This window comes from Dipodomys merriami, unplaced genomic scaffold, assembly GCF_024711535.1.
Source record: "Dipodomys merriami isolate MVZ:Mamm:240054 unplaced genomic scaffold, mDipMer1.0.p SCAF_17, whole genome shotgun sequence".
NCBI lineage: Eukaryota > Metazoa > Chordata > Mammalia > Rodentia > Heteromyidae > Dipodomys > Dipodomys merriami.
In genome coordinates, this window is record NW_027203048.1 from 31498135 (window position 1) to 31511640 (window position 13506).

Below are 13506 nucleotides of genomic sequence, written 5' to 3' on the forward strand. Positions count from 1 at the left end.
CATGCAAGGCAAGCACTCTACCACTGGGCCACCTTCCCAGCCCCTCGGATCTCAGCTTCTTGAGTAGCTAGGATTACAGGCATGAGCTAAAGTGTCCAAATGTACAAATTTACTTTTTTACACCTATCACTTACATATTCTAGAGACCCATTCCATTAAAGCTGTTTCGATTTTTCCTGTCTCCTTCTACCTATATTTACTATTTCATGAAGATTTTTAAAAACTTATACCTAGGAAAGTTAAGCTTTTATTTATTTGCTACTGCATTGTATTATGTCATTATTGGCCATCTATATTTTTGCACATGTATCTGTTATGGTTTAAATGTGTCTCTAAAAGGTCTTGTCTTGGGCTGGGAAGGTGGTTCAGTGGTAGAGCGCTTGCCTCGCATGCCTGAGGCCCTGGGTTCGATTCCTCAGCACCACATAAGCAAAAAGAAAAAAGCCGGAAGTGGCGCTGTGGCTCAATGGTAGAGTGCTAGCCTTGAGCTGAAGAGCTGAGGGACAGCGCCCAGGCCCAGAGTTCAGGCCCCACGACTGGACCCCCCCCCCCCAAAAAAAAGGTCTTGTCTTGAAACTTTAATTCCCAAACTCATATTAATGGCATTTGGGGGTGGCACTTTGGGGAAGTTTGGATAAAGTCATTGGAGTGGGGCCGCATGCTGGAATTAGTGGCTTTATAAGAGGAAGAAAAGACACCTGGACTAACATGTTTGCTCTGTCTTGTCCTGTGATGTTTTCCCCAGTGTTACAATAGGAAAAGAAGCCTGATGACCAGATGCTAGATTCCACGTGCCACTGGAGTCAGAGACAAATGAGCTATTGTTTCTAAATTACCTAGTCTTGGGTACTTTCTTATAGTAACATAAGAGACTAGGGCAGTATCAAACCTTCTTCTGGCTGAGCGCTGGTGGCTCATGCCTGTAATCCTACTCAGGAGGCTGAGATCTAAGGATCTCGGTTCAAAGCCAGCCAGGGCACGAAAGTCCATGAGACTATGATCTCCAGTTAATCACCAGAAAGCTGGAAGTGGCGCTGTGGCTCAAGTGGTAGCGTGCTCGCCTTGAGCTGAAGAGCTGAGGGACAGCGCCTAGGCCTAGAGTTCAAGCCCCAAGGCCGTCAGAAAAAAAAAACAGAAAACACCTTCTTTTGTCATCTGTGTTTCTTTCTGCTAGTACCTATAGTATTGTCACTGCCCATAATGGAACTCTCACATACTCGTAGATGCTTTTTAGGCATGACTAGATTTTTTTTTTTTGGGTCCGGTCGTGGGGCCTGAACTCTGGGCCTGGGCGCTGTCCCTCAGCTCTTCAGCTCAAGGCTAGTGCTCTACCACTTGAGCCACAGCGCCACTTCCGGCTTTTTTCTTTTTGCTTATGTGGTGCTGAGGAATCGAACCCAGGGCCTCATGCATGCAAGGCAAACGCTCGTAGATGCTTTTTAGAAAGATGTGACCAATTCACATAAGTCTTCTTTGCTGCAGAGAGCAACTGCTCATCCCAAGTTTGGCACTTCGAATCTTCTGGAGCCTTTCCTACCAGGTCAGAGGACAGTGTTAAAGCTTGAGTTTAGATAGAAGAACAGAGCAAGGAATCTCATCGTTAGCTTGGATAGGAAGTGTCAATCGTCTATTAACCTCTGCGATTTTGAAATCTGCTCTTCCCAATGGCCGGCGGTGCCTTCAACAGAACACAGCGGACTCATAGCTCCCGGCGGGCGGCTACAGGAGGAAGGCCGCTGGCTTCCGTGTTCGAGGGCTGAGTGGTTCCTGGCCCGTTCCGAACGCGGTCCTTTAACTTAGGGGGCAGGTCCTAGGAGGGCCAGTGCGCCGACACGCCCAGCATCCCTTACACCTGGCCGCACCGCTCCAGAGCACATCGGAATCCACCGGATTTAAAGGAAAACTGAGGCAGAAACAAACTGCGCCGCGGTACCGGGGGCTGTGGGGCTGTCACCCTCGGGGCCGGCGCAGCAGTGTGGAGGTCGGGCCATCGAGGCTGCCCGCAGTCCCAAACCACTGCTGTTCTCCACCGAGACAGCACACGCCCCCGGCCCGACGCTCCGCTCAGTCACTCCCGAACGTCAGTGCGGGTTACCCGCCACCCAGGGAGAACCGTGGTCTCCGCGGCCGACAACCACAGACCCCACGGACGCCCGCGCTGGCCTCTCCCGAGCCCCTCCTGTGGAGCGTGCGGAACCCTGGGATTTGTGGTCCTCTTTGCGCGCTCCGCCAGAGCTAGCTAGGGCGGAGAGGACTACACTTCCCAGAAGGCACCGGGAGAAAGCGGGGCGGGAGGGAGCGGTGTCAAGCCCTGGGCGGGCGTCGCCGTTTCCTAGCGCCGCACTCTTTTCCCCCTAGTAACCCGTGGCCCCGCCCCCCCGGGGCCCGAGCCGACCGACAGCCTGCCTCCCGCGGCGCCCCAGTGACGAGGCCGGTCCCCGGGTGCGCGGGGCGGGGAGGGGAGCGGGGAAGGGCAGGGCAGGCAGGGGATTTCACTCTGTGGTGCGGGATCCCAGGCGCGCTGGCGGCGTCTGCTGGCCGCTGAGGTTAGAGGCGGGGAGAGCGGTTGTGCTCCGCGGCGAGGCTGGAGCGGGAGTGGGTGGAGTGCTGGTCGCCGTCGGGGCGGCCCTGTTCGCAGGTCGGGGTGGGGATAGGGAGAGTCCCTGGGACCGCGGCGGCCGACGCCCGGTGCGCGTGTGTGAGTGCCCGCGCGCGCGCGTGCGGGAGCGCAGGGTCGCCGTCCCCGCGGCCCCTCGGGCGACCCCGCCCTCCGCCGGGGCCCCGCAGCTCCCACAGACTTGCCCCGGGAGGTGGGGGGGACTTGTTAATTATTTAATCCCCGGGACCCCGGAACGTTTGTCTGTCTGTTTGTAGCGCTCGCCTCCCTCCAGCGCGCGCGTTCCCGGCCTGGTTTCCTCCGACCCTGAGGCGATCGCCCAGGGTGGCGGTGTGGAGTTGCGGGGTCGGGAAAGCGGGGAAGTTCTTCGGGGGTTCTCTCGGTGCCGAAGACGAGGGTCAGAGGGTCATATCAATTTTAAACAATTACATGACGTCTAATTGGAGCATCCCCCCCCCAAAAAAAAACCCCATCATTGCATTTTTGCCTACGCTTAAGGGGAAAACAGCAAATACTCTTTCAAATCAAGTGATCAACTACCAACCCGCCACGTTCAGGGGATTTTTTTTGGTCCCCATATCGTTAGAGAGATGGGTGAATCCGGAGGGACGAAGGTGGAGTAATTGACACTGAAAACAAACCATCAAACCCAAACACCACCTGGGCTTCGTGTGGGGATTATTTCCTTGGACTGGGCGACTTCTACAGATATTCTGTTTCCTACTCGCTCTTGCACCCCTAGACTAGTCCGTTTTGGATCCGAAGGACGGTGATGGCAAAGCGTACCCGGGCTGCTGGTCCAATAACACGGGTCACAGGATAAATCCCGCTGCCAGCCGCGAATCCTCCCCTTCCCCCCCTCCCCCCCCAGCCCGCCCCCAGCCCGTCCCCTCCGCTCGACACCGAAAACTTAGTGAGCGAACTGGGTAATCAGCGTCTGGGATATGCAGATCTCGGATTTAAAAGGTGGGGTGACCCCCCCGAGATCCTCTCCCAGGGGCCGAAGCCCGCGGGTGCAGTGAGGCGCGTGCGCGCGGGCCCGCGCGGGTGCTGGCGCCCCCGAAGCCGCCTGGCCCCCGGGGGAGGGAGTCGGGGCGCCCCGCGGGGTCTGGCTGCGGCGCACCAGCGGCGGCGGCGGCGGCGGCGGCTCGTCTCGTCTCGGTCTCCGGCGGCGGCGGATGATGGTGGCGGCCGGCGCGCTGGGCTGTGCCTGTGCGTCGCCGCGGAAATCTGCGCCCGGCGCTGCACGCTGAGCCCTTGCAGGTCCGCAGCAGCCCGAACCTCGGCGAGGACCGACCCGGTGCGCCGGGGGCCACGGACCTGCACGCCCAAGGAGACCGGGGGGCAAGTGGGGTCGGCTTATCATGGCGGATCGGACAGCTCCCAGCTGCCAGCTGCGGCTGGAGTGGGTGTACGGGTACCGGGGTCACCAGTGCCGCAACAACCTGTACTACACAGCCGGCAAGGAGGTGGTCTACTTCGTGGCTGGGGTCGGGGTGGTGTACAACACCCGCGAGCACAGCCAGAAATTCTTCTTGGGACACAACGACGACATTATCAGGTAAGGGGGTGGAGGGGCCGGGGCGGGGGGGGCAGGGGGGGTGGAGAATGGAAGGGTGGGGAGAAAGAAAAACAAATGACCAGTTGGGCTCTTGGAGGGTCAGATCCGGGCGCCCCGTGGAATAAAGGATTCTTCTCAGGAGCCGCATGGAATTACAGAGGAGCCGCTGGTTCTAGGGCTAGGGCCCAAATGGGGTGGGGTGGGGGGGGCAGTGGTGCAGGTGGGGAGGGAGAGGTTTCTCATTACTCCTGCTTGAGTGCTCCGATGCTTTTTGTTGTTCATTCCTGCTACAAGTGGAAGGACGGACGGGGTAACTGTCTCCTTCCTCCCTCCCTCACTAGGTGAATGGTTAGGACCAATAGCTGGACTGGGTGGCATCCTTGAGGGGCTCCTCAGCAAACAAGAGGAGTCTAAAGAAATCCCAAAGAAAATTTTGCCACAGGCAATTTGTAATCTTTATCTCAGACACTTGGGACCTCCCTGCATTGGGCGGGGAGTTTGTTCTCTGATGTTTTCACCCAGCAATGTGTTAACGCTCACACACGAACTACCTGGATCTCTCGCCACATCACTGAGGTTATAAAGACTGGCAGCTGCTGGACCACAGAATCCTCCCCACAGAATGCTCAGTATTTGATAGCGGAAGGTGCAGGACCGGTTGATTGAAGAACTCCACTGGGTGAATAGCTGTGTTAAGGGCGCTGGTGGTTAAATTGAAGGGGGTGGGGTATTTTATGCTATTCCCTTAGCTTCTCTGACCAAACAAGGTCTGGTCCAGATGCTTGCTGTTCCCAGGGAATCCCTTTTTGCCTCCGGCAGTTCAAGGAGATGTCCATGATAGGAACCTCCACTCACAGAAAATGACTTGCAGAGGATGGGCTTCAGCTGACAGAGACCATATTTGTGGGTTTCATTGACAGAGAACATCTTCTATCTCATTTTCAGAATATTACCGCTTTTGCTCTAAGTTTGCCTTTTACAATGAAAGAAGTGATGGAGGTGGTGTAATGTCTTATGGTTCTAATTTCTCAGTGGGGAGAGTAATAATGAATGAGACAGTTTTCCCTTACTAATATGCTTGTATTCCTGAGCCTTGTTTTTTGAGATGGAAAGTTGAACAGTTGTTATAGAAGGTAAAAACGTAATACTTGAAAACACAGAAAAATATTAACACCTTCCATTTTAGCAGATGAAGAACTGAAGTACCAGGAGCTCTCATGTCCTCAAGATTTGGTGGGACTGACATGTAAAAACTTTCTTCATGTCCCCAAAGATAATAAACTAGCTTTTCCATCTCTCCCTGATATGGTAATGGTGTGACTGGGACATCCTTCCTTAGTTCCAGCCTGCAGATTTTGGTTCTCTAATTGCTAGGCTGATTATTAGAGTCACAGGTGCAAATGATTAACAGTGACTCATGAAAAGGTTGGATGTTTAAAAATTTAAACCCATTATGTTTTTGCTCTGTCTGTCTTAGTGCAGGGCTTTCCACTACAACATCAAAATAAGATGTCCTATGGGGGAGGGAGGAGAGTGGCAATTAAACAGAAAATTCCCTGGGGTTAGATAATATTAATGTGACAGTTCATTGAACTACTTTGAAGATTTGAACTCTTAATCCTAGTTCTTTCTTTAATAGGGGAAAAAAAAATCAAATGCACAGTTGAAACGGAAGGTGGGAGAAGGGTGGAGTTGCAGTATGACAAGCAGCTGGGTTAGTGGGGCTAGGATTTGATCTGGCTTGGGTGCTTAAGAAACTCAAATGGGAAGAAAAGGTGATTGAACTTATTTGTATAACTGGATTTGTAGAGAGCTTTAATTGATGAAAAGGAAAAAAGTTTATCTTCTGTTTATTAAGGTGATGATGTCTAGGCTGAATTCTGACATCATAGCACATCTGTTTTCAGAGAGAGGTCTTTACTGCTAAATTCTTCATGATGTTTGAGTCTTAAGTCTGTACAGGTGTGCTGAGCTCTCTAACATTTGTGTCTTTGCCCAAAGGAATAAAATGAAGCCTAGTTGGTTAAAACCCACAAACTACAGATCTTTATGTAATTAAGATCCATAAAATTGGAATTTTTTTTGCATTTTCTTACATATGTGAATATCTTTACCTGATCAAGGCCTTACACAAGCCACAGCACACATTCATGCGTTTCAACTCATTTATGTGTATGGTAGACAAAATGTAGGTAGACCCTAGTATTCTACTATTTTTCTACTGAATAAATTGAAGTTCATCATTAAGAGGAGGATAATAAGCTGTTTTAATGCAAAATATTTTGGATTTTTTTGAATTGTACATGAATATGAAATTTTTTTGCTCTTGATTGTTATCAAATGAGAGCACAAGTAATTGTCCGCTTCATTTTAAATACCTGTTCATATGCATGCATTTTCTACCACTTTTGTGTATGTGTAGCTTTGTCTAGAATATTAGGTAGAAAGTAGCTCAACCAACATTGCTAACACACTCCATTTTATGAAATGTGTGCCCTCTGAGATCACGAAGAACCTTCATAATGATGTAGGATTTGGCAGAGCTCATTAGAGCTCAGCATATGTCCTCTTGCTTTGACAGGCTGTGCATTTAAGTCAGATTTTTAGAAATGATGGTACATGAAGCATAATGTGATTTATTGGATATGGAGGCTTAATTTTATTCTCTTGAATGATTGCTTTTCAATGCAGATAACAGATTAGAGAATGATGCTTGCTATTGGGTCAACAGTAGGACTCAAATTAGGGATTGAAGGCAAGGACAGTACTAGGACGGGATGTGGCTTCTGCTTCAGTGAACAGAACATGATATACAAGGGGCATTAGTGAAAGAAAAGTCATGATAAATTCACTCTCTGCCCCTTCTGTTTTCACAGTGACTCCTGCTGAGATATTTGATCTTGTCACTCTGGATCTCAATATTGCTTCTGGATAGTTCTCACCTTTGGATACTTCTCATCTCTTGGTAGTTCCCACTTCTGGATAGTTCCTACCTCCGGATAGTTTGTCTTTCTGTTTTATTCTCCCGTATTTCAGCTCGGTATTGCAAGGGATTCCATTATCGGCAGTGCTATTTTAGGAGAAAGGATACAGACTTCAACATCACCAATGTGTGGGTCTGAGCCCCACTTTTCCATTTACTGGAGGCTTCCACTGACTGGTGTGACCTCTCAGAGCCTTGTGTGTTTGTGAAATGGAGTGACAACATTTAAAACTGCAGAGTTGTTAGAAATAATGTCTGTAAAAGGTTTAGTGTGGGGTCCTACTTTGGCTGGTGCTCAATAAGTGTTCTTCATTATAGCAGCAATACTGTGTAAGTAAAAACATACAAACCACAACTGAAACAGTTCCTCCTTGTTCACAAGCAGAGTTCAGCTCTCTCAGTTTTACACTTCTCTTACATTTTTTTTTTTTTTTTTTTTGGGTCCGGTCGTGGGGCCTGAACTGGGCGCTGTCCCTCAGCTCTTCAGCTCAAGGCTAGCGCTCTACTACTTGAGCCACAGTGCCACTTCCGGCTTTTTTCTTTTTGCTTATGTGGTGCTGAGGAATTGAACCCAGGGCCTCAGGCATGCAAGCAAGCACTCTACCACTGAGCCACCTTCCCAGCCCCACTTCTCTTACATTTTATCCTTAATTCACTTAAAAAAATCATGAGCTGTTTTCTTCCAACTTGCCATATAATACAATTATTCTGTTCTTCCCTTAGCCTTTTCCTCTTTTCTCTTCTGCCTCTGTCCACTCTGTCTACAAGTTAAGTGGCTGAGCAAACAAAATGATTTCTTACTAATATATGGAGTTTGTAGGTGTCTACTTTATAGTTCGTTGTGAAGATTACATACAAGGTGCCTATGTGCTTCAAATATAGGTGCCCACCACAGGGGGTCTGTATTTGCATCCTGCAGGGTACCATCTGCTTCAGTCTCACCTCTGTTGTGGGACTTTCTGCCATGTCAGGGAAAGGATGCCCAGCACCCCTAATGTCCTACATCGTTTATGACCAATGCTGCTCAGCTACTGTGAATTTGATGCCCTTCTTTCATTCTGAATATTTTCCTCTACAAGTGGCTATGAGCTCCATGATATTAAGAATGAGCTAAATGTATGCAGATTGATCTTCTCCATTCTTTCATCTACCCTGTGAGGGAGGAGGTAGTGCTGCTGACTCCTCTACTAGTGAGGCAGCAGGCATAGAGAGGTTAAGGGTCTTGCCCTTGGTCACTATCAAGCTGATTGTAGAATGGGAATGTGAACCCAGATGAGTCTGATTCCAAGGCCTGAGGCTACTTCCTCACTGCTTTTTGATCTTTTATCTTAGATGTGATGGTTCCTACCAAAGTGTGACTAGCTACAGCTCAATGAGGTTATCCTCATTTTGACTTTATCTAGTAGTCTATAAATCTTGTGCTTTATTCAAGAGTACTTGAAACAGATTGCTAGAACTCAGTCTAGAAATGGAATCATGTTCAAGTTCACTTTAAGAACATCATGGAATCATGTTCAAGTTCACTTTAAGAACATCACCAATGTTGAAGCAATGACCTGAAATGATCTACTAGAGATGTTTAATTAAAAATGTTTTTAAAGTCTAAATTGTGACATGCTAAAATAATCTAGTGCTGAAAATACAACTGAACTTGTTGGCTTTGAAGAGAGCCATCTGACTGCTGTGGTTGGGCCTAGGATGAGAAGTAAGCAGATATGAAGGCATCAAGATGTGATTTTTATATTTTTATATTTATATCAAGATGTGATATTTATATTCATCCTGTGACCTGTTTGGATGAGAGAAACATAGCGATAGGTAAAGAATTAAATTCTGAGCTGGAGATGTACATCTATAGTAAACTACTTGCTTAGTGTGTGTACAAGACCCTGAGTTTAATCTCCTAGTACCACAAAAAAAAAAAAAAAAAAAGAAAGAAACCTATCTGGCTACTCAGGCAAGAACATGAACAGAGTATGAAAGAAACTTTTTGGTTTTTTTCTTTTCTTTTTCTTTTATTTTTTGGTCAGTGGTTGGGCTTGAACCCTGGGCCTGGGTGCTGTCCCTCAGCTCTTCAGCTCAAAGCTAGTGCTCTGCCACTTGAGCCATAGCCCCACTTCCGGTTTTCTGGTGGTTAATTGGAGATAAGAGTCTCATAGACTTTTCCTGCCTGGGCTGGCTTTGAATTGCAATCCTCAGATCTCAGCCTCCTGAGTAGCTAGGATTACAGGCGTGAGCCACTCACTGGCGCCCAGCTTGTTTTGTTTTTAAAGGCTAGTCTTGTTATATAGCTCATGCTTTTAAAAAATTTCAGTACATGGATTTGCACTCAGAGCCTTAGACTTGCTAGGCTGGTGTGGTACCATTGAGCAGTATCTCCAACTCTCCCAGGATTCCCTTATACTAATATCTTTCTGCCTCATCCTCCTGGTGGGTGGGATTATAGGCATATAGTACCATATCTGGATTCAAAAGCTCTTGATGAAAGCATGTGGTCTGTTCATAAGTGGTCTTATAATTGTTATTAGTGAGTTATTAGTGCATTTGGTGATTTTTCTTAATATTCTCTAAGGTAGGTGTGTGTGTGTGTGTGTGTGTGTGTGTGTGTGTGTGTGTGTGTGTGTGTGTGTGTGTGTGTGTGTGTGTGTGTGTGTGTGTGTGTGTGTGTGTGTGTGTGTGTGTGTGTGTGTGTGTGCGCGCGCGCGCGCGCCAGTCCTGGGCCTTGAACTTAGGGTCTGGGATCTGTCCCTGACCTTTTGTGCCCAAGGGTAGCCCTCTACCAATTGAGCCACGGCTCCTTGTCCAGCTTTTTGATAGTTAATTGGCGATAATTAGATTGATAATTGGAGGATAGATCATTTGATAGATAAAAAGAGGATCTTAGAACTAAGATTCTCGGATCTCAGCCTCCTGAGTAGCTAGGATTACAGACATTAGCCACTGGTGTCTGGTTTATTTTGTAAGTTTTATCCTTCCTCATTGGTTTATTAACTAGGAACTCATATATGAAATGTGTAGGTACAGCAGGTGCCATGACAGCTCTTCCTCCTTTGAAGTTTGCATTCTGGGGGAGGCCAACAGCACATGAAGGAAACAAAGCGGATATGGACGGTGACACATGTAAGAAGGGAGTAGTCACAAGTTCTAGACTGGGTCATGTCTTGAAACAAACTTCGGCAAGGTTTCCAGAGTACCTGTTTAGGAAAATGCATTAAGCTGCAGCCTGAGGGATGAGAAGGGGTAGACAGGTGCAGACGTGATGATGGAGGAGACAGCATGTGCAGAGACACCGGGGTGGGAAAAATCCTTAGTGTGCCCAGAATTCTGGTATAGATAACCAGAGATACCAAGGTCATCATGGTTCTCATCCAGGTCACTGATCCCTCATGGGCTTTGCTACCATCTGCCCTAGATTTACTCCATTCAGTGACTGTCATGAGTATACTTTTTCTTCTCACATCATGGATCTCAATTTTTAATTCAGAAGCATAGCCGTGTTTTTGTTTGAAAACTATGGCTAACATTTACTGGCTTAGTGTTTGAAGACATTGCCCCGAACTATTCTGTGCTATGAGGGATCACATCTGTCTCACCCACATCAATGGCCAGTGAGAGACTGGGAAGCAAAAAGCTGCCCAGTGGGGCATCTCCAAGCAGGGTGGTCCTCAGGCCTCCCCTTTATCCAAGGACATGCATCTGAACATCTCTTTAATAACCGTGCAGTGATGCTTTTGCCACAAAGGAAGGGTGACTCACTGTTCCACTCTGACAGAGGCCAGAACTGTGTGGATAGCTTCCTTTATCCCATGAACCACATGCCTTCAGCAGCCATACTACTCTTGTAGAGTTTTGACTTGGCCACACATATGTATTGCTCTTAAATGTAGTTAACATTTCAAGAGAATTGACACATTGAATTGAAACCTCTTTGTACAACTATTTAAAGGTAAATTAAAAACACCTAAATAAAAATGCCAAAAAAAGTTTTTAGAGTAAACAGTTTCTTTCTAAAATATTATGGTTCACAAAGGTACCTGGGTACCTGCTGAAGTCCAGCTTCTGTGTCAGTAGGTCTGGAGCGCGGCCCGGCACTCTGTAGGGACCAGCTCTTGGGCGACACTGATGCTGCTGCTCCTCAGATCATGTTTCTAGCAGCAGTGTTTTAAGAACTTCACTATTTCAGAGCTCCAGAGACAAGCTCCAGAAAACAGACTTTTAATCATATGAATCATATGAATATATTTATGATATATGTGTTCATTGCATTTTTGAATTGATAGTCTATTAATTTGAAACTTTGCTCACTGCTCCTTTTTCTTTTATTTATTTATTTATTTATTTTGTCAGTCGTGGGGCTTGAACTCTGGGCCTGGGTGCTGTTCCTCAGCTCTTCAGCTCAAGGCAAGCGCTCTACCACTTGAGTCACAGCACCACTTCTGGTTTTCTGGTGGTTAATTGGAGATGAGAGTCTCACCGACTTTCCTGCCCAGGCTGGCTTTGAACCATGACCCTTAGGTCTCAGTTGGGATTACATGCCTGAGCTGCCAGTGCCTGACTCATTATGACTTCTTATATATGCATAAATGTGGGTTTTTTATTGCTAATTTTTTCAAAACTTTTTTCTCTCCAGTGAGTTCTCTTCCTATGATGAAGCAGGAAAGGTTTTTTAAAAAAATTAATCGTACTGAGGATTGAATTCAGGGATTAACACTTATTTGGCAGGTACTCTACCACTTGAGCCATGCTAGTCCCTTTTCATATTGGTTATTTTCAAAGTAAGGCCTCACTTAATGCCTGGGCTGGCCTTGGCTGTGATCCTCTCTCTGTGCTTTGCTGTGTGGCTGGGGATAAATGGCCAGCCATTGTGCTGCCCTCATAGTGGCGATGCCAGGCATGCAGCACCATGCTTCGCCATTGGTTGAAAGTCTTCTGAACTTCCTTTTGCTTGGACTAGCCTTGAACCTTGACCTAATTTCCACTTTTCAAGTAGCTGGAACTACATGCTTCAGCCACCAGTCTGATGAAAGTGTTTACTTGGATGGCGCTCAGTTTATGTATTTTCCTTTTGTTCCTTGTATTTTTGATGTCATATCTAAGAAACCATCACCTTATCCCAAATTATAAAGATTCATTCCTGTGTTTTTTTCTAACTTTTTAAATTTTGTTTCAGTTCTTACATTTAGTTAGATAATTCCTTTTGAGTTAGAATTAATGTTTATATGCGATGTGAGATAGGGGATCCAACTTTATTCTTTCTTTCCCTTCCTTCCTTCCTTCCTTCCTTCCTTCCTTCCTTCCTTCCTTCCTTCCTTTCTTTCTTCCTTTCTTTCTTTCTTTCATTCTTTCTTTCTTTCTTTCTTTCTCTTTCTTTCTTTCTTTCTCTTTCTTTCTTTCTCTCTCTTTCTTTCTCTTTCTTTCTTTCTTTCTTTCTTTCTTTCTTTCTTTCTTTCTTTCTTTCTTTCTTTCTTTCTTTCTTTCTTTCTTTTTCTTTCTTTCTTTCTTTCTTTCTGGTATAGGGGCTTGAGCTCAGGGCTTTATGCATGTTTTTCATGCCTCCAGACCTTTCAGTTGGGGCCAGCTTGGACCCTCCTATTTACACTCCCCACCATAGCTGGGATGATAGGCACATATTGCCACACCCAGCTTTTTCTGTTGAGATGAAGCCACATACATTTTTTTTGCCTAGACAATCCTCAAGCTGAGATTCTCCTGATCTCCACCTCTGTTGCCAGCATAACAGGCATAAGGCTATCACATCTATCTCTATCTTTCATCTTGTTCATGTTTTTTTTTTCTCCTCCATGAAATTACATTGGATGACCAGGGGTACTAGTCTTTCCAAAGATGATGGATATTTGGAGACCCAGAAATAGAAACAATCATTAAAAAGATTAATCTTGAAATAACCTAAACATCAGAAGTTTTGGTTGTGGTTTGTATTTGTAAGGATGCCATTAGATCTTCTGAAGGACTTACAGATTTTTGTACATTTGTAGAGTAGAACCATTTAAACTCTAGGGAGCCAGTCACTGTTGGTTTAGGGACCAGCTGTAGTCTTTATATTCAGTTTATTTAATCCTTCAAATTATTGATTTTTGAAAATGAATTTATAGATTTCTGTCCTGTTGTGAGTCTGGGTCTGTTAAGTCAGTAGAGGGGTGATGGTATGGAAAACAGAGGGAGGGGACTCTTATCTTATCGTACTTCCCTCAAAGGGAGGCGGCAGGTATATGGACGGACTCAGTGTAGAAGCTGAATGATTCTGGGATTTCTCATCAGCATGAAAGAGGGAGAGCAGGGCTATTCTGTTTTCATTTAATTAACATTTAACAATGTCACCAAGAC

General features: G+C 46.5%; 1 protein-coding gene across 2 annotated transcripts in view; it reads left to right on the forward strand.

The window, feature by feature from the left end:
* Positions 1–2739: 2739 nt before the first annotated feature.
* Positions 2740–13506, forward strand: part of Eml6 (EMAP like 6) — a 251333-nt gene continuing 240566 nt past the window's right edge. Inside the window, exon 1 of one of the 2 annotated variants that reach the window (XM_070025631.1) lies at positions 2740–4178. In XM_070025631.1, coding sequence (XP_069881732.1) covers positions 3982–4178 — 197 coding nt within the window. In that variant the 5' untranslated portion in view covers positions 2740–3981. The remainder of the gene's footprint in view (positions 4179–13506) is intronic. The other variant, XM_070025632.1, reaches the window with a different exon arrangement.